At 34.9% G+C, this 23,520-nt stretch overlaps 2 protein-coding genes across 2 annotated transcripts in view; one reads left to right on the top strand and one right to left on the bottom strand.

Annotated features, from left to right (window-relative positions):
* On the top strand, window positions 1-21,517 carry Fmo-1 (Flavin-containing monooxygenase 1). The gene is made up of 8 exons (XM_090104927.1): window positions 1-102; window positions 2,850-3,047; window positions 5,235-5,373; window positions 6,455-6,638; window positions 7,098-7,373; window positions 8,637-8,800; window positions 9,316-9,459; window positions 20,723-21,517. The coding sequence occupies exons 2-8, from the start codon at window positions 2,851-2,853 to the stop codon at window positions 20,912-20,914; spliced, it is 1,296 nt and encodes a 431-aa protein (XP_089961053.1). The 5' UTR covers window positions 1-102; window position 2,850; the 3' UTR covers window positions 20,915-21,517.
* wge (BAH domain and coiled-coil containing protein winged eye) overlaps window positions 21,502-23,520 on the bottom strand; it is a 90,078-nt gene continuing 88,059 nt past the window's right edge. Inside the window, exon 14 of the mRNA XM_090104926.1 lies at window positions 21,502-23,366. Within this exon, the coding sequence (XP_089961052.1) occupies window positions 23,145-23,366 (222 nt within the window). The 3' untranslated portion in view covers window positions 21,502-23,144. The remainder of the gene's footprint in view (window positions 23,367-23,520) is intronic.

Raw genomic sequence — 23,520 nt, 5'->3', positions numbered from 1 at the left:
GTTTCGTCATTCATATACGGAAACTCGACGACCTAACACGTCTGTTATAAAGTGCATAGTGCAGTGATTTTTAATCTGTCTCGTTGGAATTAAATTTAATAGGTATGTTTTTTTAATAAGTGTTAACAGTATGTGTAAGTTAAATCGTGTTATTGTTATGATGTTATATCTAAAATTAATTATTTCTCAAATAGAGGGTAAATTAATGTTTATGGCGATGTATTTTAAATTAAATTCATTTTCTTGTGAATGAAAAAGTCGTATTTTGGGAGGGCCATATAGAATTAATTACCTATACCATACATGGTTTAGAAAAAGAGTAATGCAATTCGTAATCGATCATTATATTCTTTTTTTAAGTTTTAACTGAGTTAAATGAATGGAATTATTTAATTTTAGTTTTATACTTTTTTAAACTCAAATTATTTTTTCGAATAAAATAATTGTTACGGAGTTAAATTATTAAAAGATTGGTACCGAAGCGAATACCTATGATTGCTAACCAACACTAATTTAATTTGATTTTTTTTAATTAGTTCCCATATTAATAATTGTTAAGACCCAGATGTTTACAATCACTTTACAATCCTTTGAATTAATGCGGTTCGCCTGCATTTTATTTGCGTTAGTACCTATATTTATTAATCAGTATAATATAATTAAATGAATATATTTTCAATTATATAATCCACCACACCTGTTAAATACGGGTCACATGCATAGGTCATCAAACTTTTCTTATTGAGATCTCACGATATTTTCTCTCATCGATTAGACTCTAATCGATATTCTCTCATCGATTAGACTCTAATCATTAGAGTAATGGCAATGTAAAAAAGGGCAGATAAACTTAATTATAATAATTATTTCGTAATCTGATCTCGTTTCGAGCCGCATTTTTTTAGATAAGTATTTATCTATATCTACAAACATCTTTGTAATTCTATCTACATTCTGCAAATAAAGCAATTTGAATTTTTGAATTTGGATAATTATATTTTAGTGATATTACCGGTTAAGTGTATATATATACAGGTCAACATGTACTCAGGTAAATTAAATTATAATCTTGATTTAAGCTAGCCAATTACTTTAGTCTCTTGCGACAATTTTCCATATTACTTCACTATTAATTTATGCGATTACAGACTATTAGCGGCCTTACTACAAAATCCATAAATTGCATATTTTCCTTCACATTAGCTGGCCTCTAATACCGTTTGATTATAAAAACTTTTTCAAAAGAAGTGAAGGGTTTTATTGAATTAAAGCTAAAATATTTGGGAATTATCCAAAAATTTTGCGTCTCAAAATTCTCAAACGTACCTATTTAAAGGCACTTGTTTACGTCCTGTGTACTTTTTCATGATATACTTTAAAAAATTATCTACTTATATTGGAACGAGAAGGCCAACCAAATGCAAATGCAATTGCTAAAATATAAGTACATAAAAAGAAATTTATTTCAATAACGTTTATTTAAAGTTCATGAATTTCATTTTTAAGTATTTTAGTAGTAAACGAGCGTGTGTGCCGAGCACACTTGTCAGAAGTGAAACTTCTTTGGCAAGATTCAAAGATACTACAATCGTCGCCTTACTCCATTACGAGACGGTATTACCATGGCGCGACGCGTCTAATAACGTATCACTTTAATAATTGATAATATCTATAACAATCTTGTCATGTCACCAATTGAGGTACACTAAATACCTAATTAATTAAATTTTTTGTAGTTTATAAACACTGCATAATTATTGGTTATCTTATCACAAGGGGCACTACACTTACTTTTACGTTCCGTTTCGCGTAGTCATTTTAATTATTTTTGAATCAACGATACAGATCATTTATGAAGGCAATTATAAATTAATTAATATTTATTTTATATACTAGATTTTCGCTCGTGTAATTAATCCAATTCCCATGGAGATAAAATATTCAGCCGCGCCATACTATATAGTAGGTACTAAAAAGTAAATGACAGCAAACAAGGAGATATTTGACCAAAACTTTTAAAAGAAGAAAGTTTCCCACTTCAGTATATTAAGTTTTCTAAATCTCTTTATGGTTCTACGAAAAAATACCCTTCGACTACTTTCAGAACAGAAGGTACAAATACACGGACAGACTTTTGCAAGTTAAATTAATGTGATATACATATTTTTATTGATACAATATAACTTTACAAATTTCTTGATCCCATTGAACCGTAATATTTGAACTGGCGATAGGAGTATCTCTAATAAGATCATTGACTCGGGCTGCTGTTTAATAATCACTATGGCCAAATGACTTTATCTTTGGAATTTGAATAGTAATAGACAAAATTATACCTATTGTTGATATAAAACTACCTGTAAAACGATTTTCCTTTAAATATTTTGAAAAAAAAAGTCAGTTGATAAGTATTTATCAATAAACTAGCTTCCCATTTGAATAGTAATAGACAAAATTATACCTACCTACCTACCTGTAAAACGATTATACTTTATATGTATAAAAATAAAAAAACAGTCAGATGATATTTTATCCATAAACTAGCTTTCCGCCTGCAGCTTCGGAGGCGTTTTAAAAGGATTAATTTTCATGGAAATCAGATTTTCACCGCAGTAAAAAGTAACCTTAGACCTTCCTCGTATCTGTATAGGTATCTCGTATCCGTCTCTGAACATAAAAATCATATTGTGGAATCGATATCGATATAATATATCGATCTCCACTGCGACATGAATAACGGCACAAAAAACAAATTTCTTCAAACTTTGGTGAGGAACTTTTGCCTTCCAATTGAGGCGGCGGATTATTTTTACGAGTAAAATTTTGATAAATTTTATAATTATTTCCAGAATGTCTCGTGTATGCGTAGTCGGTGCTGGCGCGGCTGGTCTCTGCGCAGCTCGTCACCTTCTGGAAGCGCCGTGTGTATCGCAGGTCGATGTTCTGGAACAATCTGGGCAGTTGGGAGGCACCTGGGTGTACACAGAGAACGTGGGTTATGATGACTTCGGCCTGCCCATTCATACGAGCATGTATAAGAGTTTGAGGTAAGCCGTCCTTGATAGTTCTGATGTACTGGTATATCAAGTGCTAAATCAGAAACCTATAAACCTATTTATAAGTAGCTATTAAATATTATAATATTAATCAAAAGCTTATTATTTAATTAAAAGTAGTTTAGGTGAATCGAAAATGTTTGAGCATCGGTGACCTAGAATGAATGAAATATATTTTTTAAGGCAACTAGGAAAATATTTATTAAAAACAAAAGCTGGAAAAACACAATGAAGTTGTTTTTATTAGTCTAATTACGTTTGTTATCGATGCACATACGTAGATTTCAATTATTTAGGCGGCCAAAAATATTTTTTTCTGGAAAATATCTATATGTACAATAGGAAATTAAAATAAACCGTTTTTGATCCGAAAAAATATATTTATTGATTATACAATATACTTACATCAATAAAATACCAAAAATAAATATTATTTAAAAATTACCAAAGAAATAAAAAAAAAACGTCTTATGAATTATTAGTTATAAGCCAAAACATGTTTAAATATCATTTAACTACATCTTAAATATTCTTATAGATCTTATAGATCTATATTTGCTAGCTTGTGTCGGCGAATTAGTAATTTCTTTGAGAATTTTGAAGCATTCCTTTGCCCAGTGTTTTGTAAAACGGATTGTGCGGCATGGATGATGACGTCATGCTCCAAATTCGCGCAAATTTTTCAGTTTTTCTTCTTTTGCTTCGCACACTTAAATCTTCGAAAGATTTTGCTGGCCTACCTTGAGGAGAAGCCGATTGTATCGGAATCTCGAAAGTTCCTTCTAACCAATCTCGGTTGTTTACTAGGAAAACTTCTTCGTATTTACTGGCTTTCATCCATCTTTTCATGAATTAGGTTTTGATACAAGAATATCTATGCTTCAAATGCTTTTTAGCATTTTCAGTGTGTCCATAAGGTATCAAAAGAAAATTTTCATACGAATCGAGTTTTTCCCTTAAACTTGGTAAATTTTGTCTTTTTACCTGTTCAAACAGGTACTTCCGAGTCACTATTTTAGTACCCGAGGCACCAGACGGACCTAAAATAAAAAATAATTCGATTTAATACAATTTAGCACTAACTTGGTATTTTTCTCAATTTCGACCCCTTAGATTCAAATGCTCTTATTTTCAAAACGCGCGGGTTTCCGCGGCCAATTTTTTACTGGTATAATAGAAAAATAAGTAAAGTATTGTAAAATAAAGAAAACATTGCTCGGACGGACCCTTAAGTTCGTCAAAAGACATATTTAACTGTGAGAAACACAAAAAAAACGGATTTTTTGATAGAGCTATCTTTAAAAAATAAAAAGTTTATCAGGGGAAGTAGAAACTATTAATGTTACTGTTGAAAAACATAGGTTCTTACCTGAATTACTGTAATCCACCACTGTCACTCGAAAAGAAGTAGTTAGAAAACAAATATGAATTTTACAAAAGTTGTAAGTTTAGGAGTGCCGAGAACAGACACGTACACCTTAAGCGACTATCGACTACCCTACTACCCTAGGGAAACAATTGTGCGTCTACGAAGGGTGGGTAGGGGGTGCCTATGGTATTCCCGGAACTGTTTACTACCTGAGTAAATGGTTATCTTATCTTTAGTATTTTTTTGAGGTGGCGAGTTTTGGCCGCCTAATTAGTTGAAATCTACCTATGTGCGCGATGTCTAGTTTAGTCTGATTTCAACATTGTTATTCCATTCATAACATATCCGTTTACATCATAATATGGAAACAAACGGATTTCGCTGTAATCCATACAAATAACTATTATCAGCTGTTTGTGGCACGTAACCGGCAGCCGGGTCACAGGGTATCAGGGCAACATAAGCCGACCGACATCTATCGATCACATCTTCTAGAAGTGTCTGTAACTAGTGCTCCTAATTGATGCTGACATCCGTGTGACGTAGTATCGAATGTTTGATGAAACTTCGTTTCAAAGGATATACAAAAAATGACTTTGTTATTTATTTATTGTTTTTTCTGGAATGAAAGCATTTTTTCTGAATTAAAATTATTATAATAAAATAAATTATTTAAATATCAGTGTCAAATAATATAGGTATCTAACTATCCATGAAACCGCACACGTCATGATCTTTAAAAAATTAAATGGACCAACTGTTGACGAGCTTTTTTCAGCACACAGCTTGATTTCGAATTTTTTTTTCAGAACGAACCTTCCCAAGGAAATCATGGGATTCCCAGACTTCCCCATACCAGAGAGCGATAAATCATATTTACCTGCTAAAGACATGCTGGCCTTCCTGCAATTGTATTCGGATAAACATGGTGTTACGGAACATATTAAAGTAAGTTGTAGTAATTAAAATCTTCGATAGTTACCTAGTCAGTTTATTTTATGACTAGCTGAGCTCCACGGTTTCACCCGCGTGGCTCAGCTCCTGTTGGTCTTAGCGTGATGATATATAGCCTATATAGCCTTCCTCGATGAATGGGTTATCTAACACCGAAATAATTTTTCAAATGGGACCTAGTTCCTGAGATTAGCGTGTTCAAACAAACAAACTCTTCAGCTTTATAATATTAGTATAGAAGTATAGATTAATCTAGGGACATATTATATCGATAAGATTGAAGGTGATAATTATGTCTGAGCCGTAATTTTTAAAATGCAAATTACGCAATTATTTCTCATAATAATCATCCCTTTTGTCGTTAAAAAGGCAATTTATATTTTAAAAAACTAATCGTATAAAAAAGCTCGATAGTGGTTACTAGTACATTAGGCACCAGAGCAATCCATACTAATATTATAAATGCAAAAGTAACTCTGTCTGTCTGTCTGTTACTCAATCACGCCTTAACTACTGAACCAATTTTCATGAAATTTGGTATCGAGATATTTTGATACCCGAGAAAGGACATAGGCTACTTTTTATCCCGGGAAAATGACGCAATCCCGGAAATCCCATGGGAACGGGAACTATGCGGGTTTTTTTTTGGATGCGCGGGCGAAGCCGGGGCGTACCGCTAGTACAAAATAAAAAAAAATTCTCAAAATATCATTCATATAATGAGAAAAACAAAGATGTTATGAAAATTTACATACTTTATGAGAAAATTTTTTAAAACCTTACCTACCTACCATACTTACTACTTCGACGCAAATAACTTTTACTTGTTCAAAAAAGTTATTGGCGAACCCATAGCAAGCGGCTCTTATAAAAATACTAGCGGTCCGCCCCGGCTTCGCCCGTGGTACATATGAAAAATAGATGTTGGCCGATTCTCAGACTTACCCGATATGCACAGAAAATTTCATGAGAATCGGTCCACCCGTTTCGGAGGAGTATGCAGACTAACATTGTGACACGAGAATTTTATACATATATAAGAAGATTTGACTCTAATAAAACATGTTTATTTCAGTTCAAACAGCACGTTCAACAAGTGAAGCCCAAGGCTGGACCTTCGGGCGAACTCTGGGACGTCACCTACAAGGACCTGACCACTTCAGTTTCAGTCACAAAAGAGTATGACTACGTGTTCATTTGCAATGGCCATTATAATACGCCGTTCATTCCTAATATCCCGGGACTGAAGGAGTTTGAAGGTACATACTAGTTAAAGTGAAACTTTTATTACATCGTCTCAAACTTTTTAGTCTGTGTAGCGCATGTCGCGTGACGGTCGGCTGCCGAGTAGGTATAAAGCAGTGTTCGGAACCGTTCGAACAGTTTCACTTTTACCGTGGTTTCATAAAACCACACAACATTTTTTTTACTTGGTTTTAGATCTATTCACGTTATTTCCTTTTTAATAAAAATAGCCTAAAAGCATAATTTATTCTCAGAGACAATTTTTTGAAATAGAAAAGATTAAAGAACACCCTACAGTCCCTACACTCAACAGTGTCAGTTTAATTTTCAAGTGTTCGAATTTCGATAAAAGCAGTAGTTTTGTATTTATTTTCTTTTTTCTATTTACTAAAAATTTCTGCCAGCATACTCCATTTGTGTCTCCATCAAACTGTTCAAGTTCTTTATCTAAATAACCATTCGACCTTTTTCAGGGGACGTTATGCACAGCCACGACTACAGAGTGCCAGAAATATTCACTGGCAAGCGTGTCCTCGTGATCGGAGCGGGTCCTTCCGGCATGGACATCGCCCTGGAGATCACCAGCGTCACCAAGAAGGTTATCCTCAGTCATCACCTCAAGGAGGAACCGAAGAGCGTCTTTCCCAGCAACCTGGTGATGAAACCTGATGTAGTGAAGCTGGATGGAAGGAAGGTGACCTTCAATGATGGCAGTGAAGATGAGGTGGATGTGGTTTTCCTTTGCACGGGTAGGTTTTGGATTTATAGATGAGAATCACTACATAGTATAAAATAAAGTCGCTTTCCCTGTCCCTATGTCCCTATGTCCCTATGTCCCTATGTCCCTTTGTACGCTTAAATCTTTGAAACTACGCAACGGATTTTGATGCGGTTTTTTTTAATAGATAGAGTGATTCAAGAGGAAGGTTTATATGTATAATAACATCCATTAAATAGTGGAGAAGTACTGTTATTTTTGAGGTTTCTAATGTGATGTCGTAAAAAATTACATTTTCTCCGCTTACATTGCAAACGCAGGCTGAACCCTACGAGTTTTATCAAAATAATGTACTAAGTATTATACACATTGAAAAGGTCTAAAGAAAAGTCCGCGATGGTATATGTCTATCTCTTATGGATAACCCACAATAACTTTTTTTTGTCATTTACTTTTTACGACAAATAATGGCTAATTTTCGATGCGATTTTAACTAATACAGCATTAATCCTTAACCAATTAAATACCTTGAATACATTGTTCATTTAATATAGATCTATATGGCCCTTTACACCGTATGATTTAAGTGAATATTTTCGAAGATATTACAGATTTAAAAATTGCGGGACGTAGCGTTTGCGGCGGTACCGGCCGGCCGCCCGGCTATCGGGCGAGTCGAGCGGGCCGCTATGTTTTTAATTTTATATACAACGTTCACAGTTTTTCTGTAGTGTATTTTGTATCAGCATTGCACCCGTGCGAAGCCGGGGCAAGTATATATACTAGGGTCGCTAGTATTTTATATAACTTAAAATTTTTAACTTAATGTTTAGTTGATTTTGCTGCAATTAAATTACTACCTATAAACGTATCTTATGTAGGTTTTAGTACTAATACGTACGAAATTGAAAGGACCTGTCACTTTTTAAATAATAACCTAACTTCACCTTGTGTGACTCAGGTAGAAAGAATGACCTGTCTTCAAAACAAAATATATACTTAAAACCGTTTCGTACCTATTTGCATTAGCAACCAGCAGCTTTTCAGCATCTACCTACTATTTATTTCAACTGTTTTCTCGTTCTTTGATTGGTATTCAAAATTTTAGAAATAAATTAAGAAGACACTTATAATTTAAAACCATTACTAATTCCCTAATATGAAAACATTAGGAATTACTTACGATAAATAAAACAAATATATCCGTTAAAAAAACTTTAAATTCCATAGAGCTTTACAATGTTACTAGGACTGTAGTCCATGAAAGAGGTCTACATTGATTGTCAACTTCCAGGCTACCAATACAACTTCCCGTTCCTGGACGAATCTTGTGGTATCGTGGTAGAGGATAACTGTGTGGAGCCATTGTACAAGCACTTGGTGAATATACAGCATCCAACTATGTGCTTCATTGGTGTGCCGTACTATGTGTGCGCTTTCGCCATGTTCGATTTGCAAGTGAGTTACAATAATACAATTTATACGTTTATATTTATAAATATGTGTTGTTTCGAGCGTTTAGAATTTTAGTAGGATCGTTCTACCTAACTCGCTTTGTGATTTCTTTTTGGATTTCAAGGGAATCTGGTAGTTCCAGAATTTTTCGTTGACTACTATAAATTAAAGCATAGGCATTCGCATCATCACAATAAATAAATAAATTGTGACAGGAGTATAAGGTATAAAATAATGACATTGAGTAAATTTGCCGTTTGCCTTTTTTGCCGTCTCTAACTATGCTTATTGAAGTGAAACTTCTTTATCGGGGTTGGAAAAAAAATTTGTGTAACATTTTTTCGTTACGCGTGACATTTTTCCGTTACGCGCCATCTTTTTCTTATCCCTACCACGCGTGATTCGACGTATTTCTGTAAAGTTGCATATAAGTAGTAAATTATTTTTTGAAAAATAAGGTCATAAAGAAATTGTACACGCACACAATTTTTATTTTTTATTTTGATTTACCTACACAGGTACGCTTCTACGTGCGGTCAATGAACGGCGTCTTCAAGTTACCATCACCCGATGAGATGATGAAACACTGGGAGGAAGAGAAGCAGGAACGAGCAGCACGCGGTTATACCAAGCGGCAGGCGCATATGATGGGACCCGACCAGGTTGGTAGCACTTGACAGGAGCTTACAAGAGCTAAAGATAGATCATAGAACCACTGGTTATGGTTGTAGCTGAAAATCTTGGGCTTGTTCAGCAGAGGACGTCTTATCGCTGAACGACGACGATGACCAGGTTAGTAGCATTAGAAGGAGGTTAGACATAGACATAAACAATACGTGTAGCTTGCCCCAGGTAGACCAGGAAATCATTAACGGCGTATTCAAGTTACGATCACCAGATGAGATGATGAAACACTGGGAAGAAGAGTAGCAGGAACGAGCAGCACGCGGGTACAATAAGCGGCAGGCGCATATTATGATAGGACCCGACCAGGTTTGTAGCAATGGAAGGAGCGTATAAATAGTTATCTACAAAGGTACTCATTGTTGACCGGGATAAACGTTTGCAAGCAAGTACTTTACGCAAACAAATACGTTTTCCATCGCCTGTATCATCTCACACCACTATTTTTATGGTAGGTAATTATCCGCATAGTTGTTCCTCTTATTTTTTAAATGCTGTGTAAGTATATGAGAAATTTTAAAGCAATAGAAGGAATTCGATTACGTGACGGAATTCGAACCCACGTCTGTCGCAATTCACTAGACCGTGGTTTATTTTCGTGTTTTTAAAACTAATCTATGTATAGGTACCTACCTAAATAAGTTTAAAAAATTCAAACAATTCAGCATTCTCTAAAAGAGTAACATACGAATCTTATCTTATAATAATTATGTATATCTATTTAAAATTCACTTTTATTGTCCATTACTTAAATAAAGAACTTTACTACTCCAAACTGTTTACAACTTATAAAAAAAAGACTCGTATAAAAAAACTATAAATAAATTTCCAACCTCACAAGCAATTGCAATCAATTGTTTTTATTAACCAGTAATAGATTGGAAATAAAATAAGGTTACTCATTGATTTGCATGTATACATGGACATTTGAGGTTTTCTTATGATAATGTATGTAGATGCTAGAATAATAATATTATTTATGTGTAAGGTTGAAATAAGTTGCTATGTCGGGAAAGGTTGAGCTCTGAAGGTAATATGATAGATACATAATAATAAATTTATACTTTTCCTTTCCTCGACCGCCTCCTTGGTAAAGTGGTTACGCGTGATCGTAGAACTGAGAGGTCCTGGGTTCTCAGAAAATGTCAGAAATGCCAGAAAATGTCTCGGTCTGGCAGGATACTGAAGGCTGATCGCCTACTTGTCTCTAAAGATAAAATCGATCAGTGAAACAAATGTATGCGTAATGCATCTGCCCCTAAACTTCCCCACTAGGACACGGGACTTTCCTTTTCTAGGTAAATTTAATAATTAAATAAAAAAGTGTTAGCTACTTTTACTATTGATTAAATATCCATTTAAATAATCTAATCGATTTATTCAAAACAAAAAATTACAAAAAATTAATAAAAATTGAACACATCAAACTTGCAATGCGAACGTATTATTTTATTATTCTATTCATTTGATTACAATTTGGGTAATGGAAATTATTCATTGCTATATGACTTATTTCGCAGTAAGTAACTATGTATAACAAAAAATAATGATAGAACCATGTTTAACATTAGATAAACGGTAATCAATGTTTTATTCACACTAGTTTTGATTAAAGGCTGACTACTACATATCTCTATCAATGGAGAGCGGCAGTCGACCTCTTCCGCCGGTATACACGGCCATACATAACGACAGCAGTTTGAAGTTTATGGACGATCTTGCTAATTACAGAAATGAAGTGTATACAATCTTGGATGACGAGAATTTTGTTGTAATGAAAGTGTGATTTAAACTTATATCGAGTTTGAAGAATAAATGTTTTAAGTAAATTCATTTTTAATATGATAATAGTATAAGTTATAACTATATGTATGTTAATGTATTCATTTATTGTCCGTTTATTGTTTAAATAATAACCTATTGGTGTAACAAATAAAATAAGACACAAATAATGTTGTTTCGATAGATTTGATTGACCTACATTTTGATGGATAGGTAGGTATAATACCTATTTCAATAGAATCCATAACGAATAATTATTAGTTGATTTTTACCATAATTTTTACACATAACAGTAGAACCTAGGCGTTTTTAATTATCCATCAAATATTCTGAAAAAGATGAAATAAAAATTACAACAAACTTTATCTATTAATTTTTAGCAACGATTTTGTTACATAGGTAACTAGGTACTTTGTTTTTATCTGAAAAGAGATGTAGAGATATTAAAAAAACATTAAATGCTTTCGTCAATAATTATTATATTTAGAAAATGGCAGCATAAATCGAAAATGCGGAATAGCTGATTTCTCGATAGTTAGGTAGATATTATACCTATCGGTTATCGTCGCGTCGTCGTCGGGCGCGCATCGGGCGCACTGCCGGCGCGGCGTGCATCGGGTCATAGACTATATACAGAGACATCGGGTGCGTTATTGGCATTTTGTATGAAATAATTTTGGAAAGGCCTAGGCGGCGCAACCGTGGCACAACCATAGCGTGCCGTCTCGACGCCTTTCCAAAATTCTTTCATACAAAATGTATAAGAAGGCCGTGGTGCAAAATAGATTCAAGAGGTGCGCTTATGGCACGCCCGCGCCCGCGCCGCTTGTGTTTGACCCGCGCCTTACATTAAAATAATTTGACATAGTGAGGTTAGAATGAGCATTCGCTCGTTTGATGTAAATGCACAGTAACATAAAACGTAAACTCGACAATTCACAATCGTTTTAGCGTTTATCAGGTATTCAAGAATTTCATTAACATTCGTTTCGGTAAAATATGGATTAGGTTTATAGACCGTTTTAAATCGCTATTGGCTTCACATATGTAACTTGTTCGTAACAACTTATAACATACCTACGTAAAGGTGAGTATCGACTTCGCGCTCCAAGAGATCGAACATTGGCGCGCTCTCCAGCCGCGTGAAATGGATACCAGTTTGGAACGCGCGCCAAAATGTTTGTTGGAGCGGTCGAACGCGGAGCGGTCCGTTCCGTCGGGTGTCGGTTTTTTATCGAAAATCAAACGTGGCGCGCGCGCCAATGGAGACGGGTTTGTCGTATTTTTTGTGTTTGTTGCGCTCCGAGTAATAATTATGGATAAAATATATAAATAACCAAAGTTGCTGTAAATTAATTCAGCTATATGGTACGAAAGAAGTTTTGTGGAACAGTAAAATTTCTTCGTATCATAATAAATCGCTTAGAGATCTTCTCTAAGCGATTTATTGGTTGGAGATAAATCAGTAGTGAAATGGGAGTCCCTGTGCCGGAGTTAAAGACAAAAATGCTGCTGCTGCTCGTACACGACTAGCTTCCATGATGAACGGTCAAACCAGAGGCGGCTCGTGACAAAATTTTATGGGTGTTCACTTGAAATAAAACACTGAAAATACATGGTGTAAATCAGTACAATTAATTAAAAAAAATATATATGTCGGAGAATTTAAATAACTCTCAATAATTAATTATAATTAGGTAGATATGTGAAATAATATTAAATAATGACTCAGTGCGCACACCTTGCGCGGTCGATGGTAGTACCGAGACTATATCATCGAGCTACTGACCCAAGGAATATAAACCATAGCATGGCCCGTAAACCCATGCATTTCATATCAATTCAATATCGACATTATGTTATACACAGTAGAGTACATTATAATAGGAAGGTATAGCCACATAACAACTACTCTGTTATGATTCTCTCACACGGCCATTCTGACAACGAGCGCGTTCTCGCGCGAACAATTCGACAAGTAATTTTGCGAGATTACTTCTGCGTCGTATTTCATTTGTTGTATTCAAACTCTTTTCCCTTCACGGTTTGTAACTTTTCGCACCGACTCTCAAATTATTACTCATCATCGTCATCAACGGTGATATCAACAACTGCTACTGTCGCCTAAAGGCGAAGCTTTGAATGTATTGTGTGTGTTTATTATATTGTAAGTGTAGAGCTCTGAACAAATACTGGAACTACATGCAGCGCGGAGCCTGCCATGTACTGTTATCACAAGGAGCGCAATGCTACCCATAACATCTGGAACTACATGCAGCGCGGAGCCTGCCATGTACTGTTATCACAAGGAGCGCAATGCTACCCATAACATCTGGAACTACATGCAGCGCGGAGCCTGCCATGTACTGTTATCACAAGGAGCGCAATGCTACCCATAACATCTGGAACTACATGCAGCGCGGAGCCTGCCATGTACTGTTATCACAAGGAGCGCAATGCTACCCATAACATCTGGAACTACATGCAGCGCGGAGCCTGCCATGTACTGTTATCACAAGGAGCGCAATGCTACCCATAACATCTGGAACTACATGCAGCGCGGAGCCTGCCATGTACTGTTATCACAAGGAGCGCAATGCTACCCATAACATCTGGAACTACATGCAGCGCGGAGCCTGCCATGTACTGTTATCACAAGGAGCGCAATGCTACCCATAACATCTGGAACTACATGCAGCGCGGAGCCTGCCATGTACTGTTATCACAAGGAGCGCAATGCTACCCATAACTACACGAAGCGCGGAGCTTCCAATGTACAATATGACATACACGCCTTGCTTTGTCAAACACAGAGCTATTATTGAGCTATTAAAGTGTGGTGTGCATGTGTGTTATGAAACTTTTGTGTATTACTTAGATTAACTATACGGAACTATGTAACAACCGAGGAAGTAAATAGGTAAAAATAATAAAATAAAACAAAAATAAAATTATACGAAGTATTTATTTTTTACAATACTTTATTGTACAAAACAATGTAAGAAAATCTAGTACAAACTTATAAAGTAAAAATATTTTGCACAATATGCAGCCTTATTGCTACACAGCAATCTCTGCCAGGCAACTTGAAAATTACTGGAAGTAAGGAGTAACTTTATGGAATACATTTTTATTCATTGGCTCACTTTCCAACTGCTTAGATAAATTTGGAAGTTCTTGACACAAATATGTACTGAGCATGACCTCCAGTTTGAGGCTCGATTCGATACCTCTCGTTATCGCAAAGTTGAGATTATTTTCCATCATCCATTTACCACTACCGACGATATCACATTTTCATAGTCCTTGAGACAATTCAATAATCATAAATGACCGCCAAAACAAGTAAAATAATATTGATGTTACAATCGGCTTTTCTTTCTTACAACACAATATCAACATTAAACAGAATGCCTTTTTTTTTTTTTTTTTTTTTTCAATACGAGCCTTATAGACGTTCAAATGCTCGTCCATCCTGACTTTTGCGTTATTTCTAATTTCAAACAGGTTAACTTTTAAAGTGTTGACACTCGTACTAAATCATTATAACGTAGTGGTCTTGCAGCCTACAGACAATTGCATTGGGCTGTCGCCTGTGTTAAGCTTTTTGATAAAATACAATTCAAAGTAAGTTGAATTTCGCCAATTGTAGAATACCAATATCTACGTTCATGACTACGCGGTGGACTTGCAGCCTATAGACAATTGCAATGGGCTGTCGCCTGTGCTGTGCGTTTCTTTCATACAATACAATTCAAAGTAAGTTGAATTTCGCCAATAACTGTAGAATACCATTATCTACGTTCATGATTTTCAGCGATAGTGAAACAATGAACTTAAGAACAGACATAAACCTTTTAAAATAACCCGTTAGCGCAACTCATCCCGCTTGTAATTTTGTAAAACTCAAAAGGACATTGTCAACACAAGTCTATGAGTTCGCTACCTGCGAATGACGTAGCTTGATCGGCTACTATTCCTTTCAGCGCCTTAAATAAGATAACAAAAACAAAGCGCTTAACATGCTCTTTTTTTTTTGGAGACACATTTTTAACAGGAGCTAGGTGACAATATTTACCAGTAAATGCGTCAACAATTACCAATTCGCATTCTATAAAGCTATACCGCTACTCGTAAGTGCCATTCGTATCGATGTATGAAGTGGTTCTGATACATTTTCTATCGGATGTCAAGTCAACTGTCTAGCTCTAGGAGGGCCTTTTATTAACTTTGCAATCTAAAAACGTTCAATGTACGTTCTAACGAACTAAGTAGGTACACAAAGTTTGCAGGTTTTTTCCAAACTAAAATGTTTCAATGTTTCAAATAATCATGAAATGATTGTATCAATAAATGAATACACTTAATAATACACTTACATAATACACTTCGTTTGCACCAAACAAAAGAAAATGTTTATACAGCAAGCGTTTTTTATCATATGTGACACCTTAAATTTAAATCAATAATATCATTTTATCGGCTTCAATTACTTTACTTATGTTCGGATCAACAACTTATGTTCGGCTTGTAGTCGTCGCGAATCTTTACTTTTTTTTTTGCCCAAATTGAACATTATGTGGAGACAACTAGTTTCTACTAATAAAATCTACATGCGGTATTCTTGGACCCTTGCGTAGGTACCGACATCGAAATGAAAAACTTGTATGTAAGCCCATCATCTATGAACACGAGGAGAAAATCTTTTTCTTATGACATGATGCTTTGAGACTATTTCAGTCTGTTAATATTTTAAAATGTTAACACTTAATTGATTATGCTTGAGGTCTTCTTAAATATTTTAACTCTATTTAATAACTATGATAACAACTTTCTGTGTCAGTGATTCTTTGATAATATTCGACTTTTAACTTTCTTGTAGGAAAACTGAACCACTATCAATCTATTGAACAGGAATCTGTGTGTACTTCGACAACGAGATTTGTACGAAAATCGTTAATAAAGAAGCAGAAATCTTTTTTTTTTTTATCACTCTAAAATATTTCGCGAACTTTAATGTTCTTTTAACAATAATGCTTCAGCAAGAGCCTTATTTTTTTTTTATCTGACAAGTACCGTTCGATGTTATGAAACCTTGTGGTGAATACCTATTCAATGTTGCAACAGCAACTTGCATTTATTCCAATTAAATGAAAACTCTGCGCAAGCGAGACTTTCAATACTCTTTTTAAACAAAAGAATGTAACCTCTTATGATTTTGAAAACTCGAGAACATCGTTGAATATAAAAAGTAGCTATGAAGTCACGTAATTTATCTAGTCCTTGGTTTTACAACAAGGGCATTACAAAACCTTATCAATGTTGAAAGAACTGTAGATTGTGCTAGGGTTGTATTCACAAGTCTTATTCCCATTTCACAAAATTTGTGCTTTACTTTCAATAATGGATCTGACACGATGAAAATCATTAAAATCATTTAAATCCGTGTCTATAGATTCAAAATTACTTTCCGCAAAAACAAATATTGTTTATTTTATATTCACGAATAATTTGAGTCCCATTGTTATTCATAATCAAACTACGTCCGGCTCTAGTAAAAACATCTCAACCTGTTACTTCATCCCAGGAAGTACTCGAGAGTCTACAAAAACCAAAGCTCATAATATTTACAGTTATGGGTAATGTGAACGGGCGAATGAATAGGTTGATACATGCCAATTCTTGTTACGCGAGTGTATACAAACTCTAGAGGCCTGGTCATGTTATCCGCGGCTATCCTTTTACAAAGGAAAAAAAAAAACAATCGGACCCGCTGTCAATAAGGCACTTGAACTTAACGCTGGCAACATCTGTGACTGTAAGCAGGGTATCGTGCTGTAAACACACATTAACAGGGTATTGTTTCTTAAAGAGCGTGCCGCCCATTGCTTAGAAAACAAACCTCTTCTATGTGACCAAATTTATGACTATAAGTGCGTTGTTGTACTATTTCTTAAATATTCAACGGACCTTTGTTATTCTTATTGATTAAACTAACTGATTTTGTTTCATAGGCGAGATTTACCGTCACGTTTGTAATGACATGTGAACACACAGTTATAGCAAACAATTTGCAACATGCGACGCTTTAATTGATTTGTGCCAAAATGTCTATCAAGACCCACAAAATCAATCGGCGTGTATCATAATAAATCAGATCATACCTGGTCATCTGCAATACCTTCTACCACGAATTTACTCAGCCGGTCGATTAGCGCCAACTTTGTAGTAGAGCACTCGATGTATGTTGAAACTCGATCACTTTTTTACCATACCATATCTCGAAAAGGTATTTCCTCTCGCTTCTTAGCTTCTTTTCACGTTAAAAATAATGTCCACACAGGTAGATGAAGGCTGGCCTCGTAGTGGGTCTTCCTTACTTATGCATTAGACCCGGAAACAAAATATTTCGTTTCGGGAAGTGTATCTGCATTTCTTTTAACAGGGATGCGCACGACATGATGCTTTATTGGGAAAACCCACACACAACACATGATGTTGTTGTTATGTTAACATTCTCACGATTTATTGGTGGAAACTCTGGTGCTTCTCGAACCTCATTAACACTATCTATTTCTTCTTGAACTCCACTAACACTATCACTCGTTTCACTCACTTGCAGATTTGCACCGTTTAACGTAGTATTCTTATTGGAATCGGGGGTAATAAGTGCCGATCCCACCGCTGCTGTCGGAGAATTTAAATAACTCTCAATAATTAATTATAATTAGGTAGATATGTGAAATAATATTAAATAATGACTCAGTGCGCACACCTTGCGCGGTCGATGGTAGTACCGAGACTATATCATCGAGCTACTGACCCAAGGAATATAAACCATAGCATGGCCCGTAAACCCATGCATTTCATATCAATTCAATATCGACATTATGTTATACACAGTAGAGTACATTATAATAGGAAGGTATAGCCACATAACAACTACTCTGTTATGATTCTCTCACATATATATATACATATATAGATTCCGGGATTCAGGGATTCCGAAGACTCATCATGCCCCCATAAAGCAATTTGAAATGCACCACAAAATACGACACAATCTATTAACCTTCGTAAAATATGTCTGTTTTCATCGACACGGTCATTGAACTCGCGTATTGACTTTCGGTACGCGGAATCTAGTGCTTTACGAATACTGCAATTGTCGTCCGATAGACGCCAATTGCAGTTCATTCAACAAATGGTACCGAGATTGTGAATGTTTTTTCATCTTGATTGAAAGATGAGCTAAGTCGTCAACGCCCGTTTCAGTCCAAGCACTCTCACCTCCGCCGGCCGCGCCCGCTTTAAATAAAAGACACGGAAAACAAAATAGTTTGTTGCTTTCATCACAACCACACAACCACGGTGTTTTCACATATTGTTCAGATTTAAACACACGCGTATATGTTTTCGTTTTTGTCGTACATTTTTGCGTAAGATCAAGTTCAGGCCGTGGCGGTCCCTTAGCTTTACATTCAAGCCGAATTTGTAACGTTTTATCACACTTTTTAATGAACGCCACATTATAATTATTGTTCATTTTAACACTCACAAGTAATACTGATAACTACAGGCTATTTCAACACGTATTTTATGATTTTAATTAGAAAATTGCATGAATCGCGCGCGTGCATTGAAGTTGACTCGAGTGTTTGTTTATATTATAGAAGTGGAAACTGGCAACATCGCGCCGCGCGCGCAATCGCTGTCCTGCCGGGCGGTAAAAACGAACCGGCAACGTTTGCGGGTGCGGCGCTCCGAATGTTGCTACTTTTCCATAGAAAATCTTTTGTTTCACGCGCAGCGCCCTGGCAAAACCCTCTCTTTCACTCCTATTGGATTTCGTATTAGGAAATGTACTAAATCTTTTTTCATTGGAGCGCAATCGTGAGCGCACCGCTTCGCGCGTTACATAATATAGTAGGTATTATACAGGTTTATGTGATGATGGAATGATGGATATATTCATTGGTATTAACATTAGTTTTAAAGATTACGATTGATTTTAAATAATAATAATTAATGTTAATAATTAAATTAAGGAGTATGATTTTATTATAATTATTTATGGGAGTTCACTGCACCAGCGCTCCTTAGGGCGAGCCGCCTCTGGGTCAAACACTGGAACAGTTGCCACGCGCGCCAGGCGCGCTTAGTTGATATACTTCAATTATTTGGAACGCGCTCCGCGGAACGCACTCTCGGCGCGGTCATTCATGGCGCGCGCGCCAGGAGCGCGAAGTCGATACCCAGCTTAATACGTTATTGCACGCTTTATTAGCTTCCTCTGTTTCAATGTATTTTCAATAACCTGGTGACAAACAGACAGACATATAGATCGTAGTCTCGCAGTAATAGCTGAATTCAATTTGTGTAGGGAACCCTACCAAAAAATTATATTTCTGATAAGAATGGATTCTGTATATTGTGAATAGACTGAATATTAAGACTACAATTTAATATTATAATACGAAGTTAAAAATCTCAAACTTCTTAATTAGGCACGTAATGTATAAGCTCTGCTGTATTTATCTGATAGGTACTTCATAATTAAGTAGCTTTAAATTTATATTAGGTAACCATAATATTTATTTACATACCTAGATGGACAGGTAAACATGGTTTAGAGATGAACTTACATTTCTTTAAAAAAAAGATCAATATAATATGAGTAGATAGGTGAGTATTCTTCCAAAAATAATTAAGGAAATTAAGTGCAAATAAAATCTAAATTTAATTATTTATACATGATCAATTCGATTTTATATTCGAATTTTTCCAAAGCAAAATTAAAAAGATAAATCCACATTACTAAATAAAACCACAACAATAAAAATATTTTTATTTTACATCACAAAAAATTAAAACACAAACAAACAAAATAATACAAAAAAAATCGAATACAAAGCTACCAGGACTCCACGATTTATATGGGATGAACGAAATATTTAGTGGAAATACGTATAGCGCGCGAAACGTCTTGATCCTTTCACTATTATTCTCACAATGGCGCACGTTGTTCGCATTGAAGCAATTTATTATTATGGCCTTATTCAGACAAGTTCGTTATTAAGCTCTGCAAGGTTATCAAGGTTAACCGTTGATATGAGATCTCGTGACTCGGTTGTCATAGTGATGCTGAGAACCTAAAATTAGATGCATAAACAAACTTATTTTTAAAAACATTTGTAATTAGATAATCTCGTCATTAACAGTTGACACTGAATAACACTAACTAGAAATTTCATCATTTTTGCCGAAGTTTTAAAACAGATTATGGAGATTTCATAGGCCAGTAACTAGAGCATTTAACCTCGCACTAAATTTAAGATCCAATTTTATTTTCTTTTTTAAAGTTAATTTAGTTATCTTTCTATATTTTTGTGTCATAAGTGTAAAGGAGGAAACTCCTTTCTATTTATTTGTCCACTAATTTGACATTTTTTGTTCCAGCAACGATATTATGCGTCCCTCGCATCAGAAGCAAACACGAAAAACCTACCATCTGTCATCACCAAAATCCGTGACGAGAGTTCAATCAGATTCCTTCACAATTTGCAGAGCTATCGACAAGATGTGTATAAAATAATAGACGATGATACTTACGAAATTATAAGTAATGGGAAAAGGGAAGTTCTTTGTTGACCCTACAAGGGAATAATATAATGTTTAAGTTAAGCTCAAACTAGTGATGTTCCTTTAAGTTTAGGATGCTGACGGTAATTTTAAAAATGTATTTGTAATTGTTTAATACAGGAGATTTGCTCAATTTTATTAATAGAATGTATTTTACTGAGTAATTGACTTAAATTATGATATTGTTGTATAGAAGTGTGTAGACAATTTTTAATGAGCCTTTTTGTATTGTATTAAAGTGACATTTATTATATTATGTAACTCGCCTATATTTAAAAGATGATGAATAAAACTCGATTTTTCAGCCAAAAATATTTTATTTAAGCGTATTTATAATCTTTATATTATCAATGCTGATATATTATTAAATCTTTAAATCTAATAATTATTTTATGGCTTCCCATTTAATTACACACTACGGTTATAGAATATTTAAAAACTTATAACAGACTTAATACATAATAAAAATATTAGGAATTAAGGCTGTCTTAAATTTTATAAAATTTAATGTTAGTATACATGCATTGGGCCGAGCTCGCAACTCGCTCAAAAAATTTGTACTTAATATAATATTTTTTTCAAAATAAAGACGTTACTCTCAATATATAAAAATACCGTTTATTCTCATCCACAATATCAATTAATTTTCAATTTTTCCGTGTCCAATATTACAATTTCGTATATAAAATCATGAAAAAACCTTAAATCTACAACTTAACGAAATGTAAATCTAAAACTATAACAAAAATACGTCGTTAATGGATACATTTTAACTCAATATGGAAGAAGATATATTACGTCTGAAAAATAGATTTATAAATAAGAAAAAAATCATCTCACTGGATATTTCCTTTAAGGAAAATGATCTTATACAATATGCTGTACAATATTTTTTATATAAAAATAGGGTATAGGAAAACGCGATAAACATAAGTAGGTATTGATTTATAAATACGCAAACCATACATAAAACGTTCATAATAATCCATCGTTATTTAGTTACCGCGAAAAGACAAAAGGTAAAGATAAAGACAGCCTGTGTTGCATGCGTACAAATAAAATATTCTACAAAAAATATAACTATGAAAAATAAGTCATTATCTTAGAAAATTGTCGCACTACAGTAATCTGCATTTACTACGTCCATAAAATTATGTATGGTTCACAGAATAAATGATCAGCATTAAGTATTGCCCACACAATAGTTAATAAACATACATTATATCGGCTGAATTTTTTCCAAACTTTTTTATAAACATTTTGGCCGCTTCGTACAAAAACTTACCTACTTTCCTAAACCTCAACCTAGCTACATCCCTGTCTTTTCAGTCCCTTCATACATTCATTAAAAAAGGATAAAAAGCCGGGTCTCGTACCCTGTAGAAATAAACCCTAAGTAAATAGTACGCTAGGATATAATGGCAACTTAGACATGCAGGCGTTGTAAACCAGACCACGCTCAGTGGAAACAAACTTATGAACTAGCAATGTTCTATATACACTCTTATCTACGACCAAATTAATGAAGTATCAAGCGTCTAGCACCATTTCGATAAGGTATACATCGAGTAACATAATATTATCAACCAAAATAATATAAAATCAGAGAAAACAAACATATCATAACAAGCGCGTTATCGATTTCCAATTATAATATCAATCGAATGACTAATACGATCACTGGTCAATTTTGAACGAAATAAGGACTAGCTGAGACAGTATTGCATAAGAATAGATATATGAAAATGAACTACGGTGTAAACATAGAAATCTAATAGAATATACACGACATATACATCTAACTATACACTGAGATTACAGCGTCACATGTATAAAAATAAATCACATATCACCGTGTCAGTCGACCCGCAGTCGACGTCACAACTCGGCCCCAAAACACAACATTCCATAAAACGTAACAAGGGTAACTAACACGTCTACGTCGAACGGCCGCCGGACGGCAACTGTGAACATCGTCACATTCATTGAGCCTCGAAAAATCTACCTTGTACTCTTAACACCTGTATGTGATTTTGAAAGCTAAGTCGAAACTACCGATAAAAACACTAACATCGAGATTGTTAAAATCACTATTATCCCTATTGATAATCTGTCGAAAAAACTAAACCTATTTTAATAATAAAACAAAACGATTAAGATCGTTCGATTGCACTTTATTTATAGAAAACTTTGTATGTCTTTTTTTGTGAAGTACTGGGCGTGCATGGCGTGCAGGAGGTTAGTTGGCGAACGGTATGTCGGGTTCCATGCGCAGGGTCTGCTGCGTGGGGTCGTAGTGGCCGGCGAGGTAGTACACGTCGTTGTTGTCGTACACCGTGCTGTACTTGACCGGGTCGTCGCCCATGCGCTCCTTGTACTGCGCGAGCGGCAACACCTCGCACTTGTGTGATATGGTTTGTACGTCGTTCTCGTCTGTGTGCGGCGATTCAAATAGACCTCCCTGAAAAATATGTGAATAATAATTTAAAATTGCAGTCAGTAATGAGAAGTAATGTATGGATCTAGAATCAACATTTCAAAGCTAGAATGGAACAAGAACGAACTTTCGAAACAGGAAAAACAATGAAACTGGTGAACTAAAATTATAATATTAT

This window comes from Colias eurytheme, chromosome 8, assembly GCF_061535395.1.
Source record: "Colias eurytheme isolate Ceu_HAF_F1 chromosome 8, ilColEury1 Martin Lab GWU primary, whole genome shotgun sequence".
Lineage (NCBI taxonomy): Eukaryota > Metazoa > Arthropoda > Insecta > Lepidoptera > Pieridae > Colias > Colias eurytheme.
This window is presented reverse-complemented; position numbering and strand designations above follow the sequence as displayed.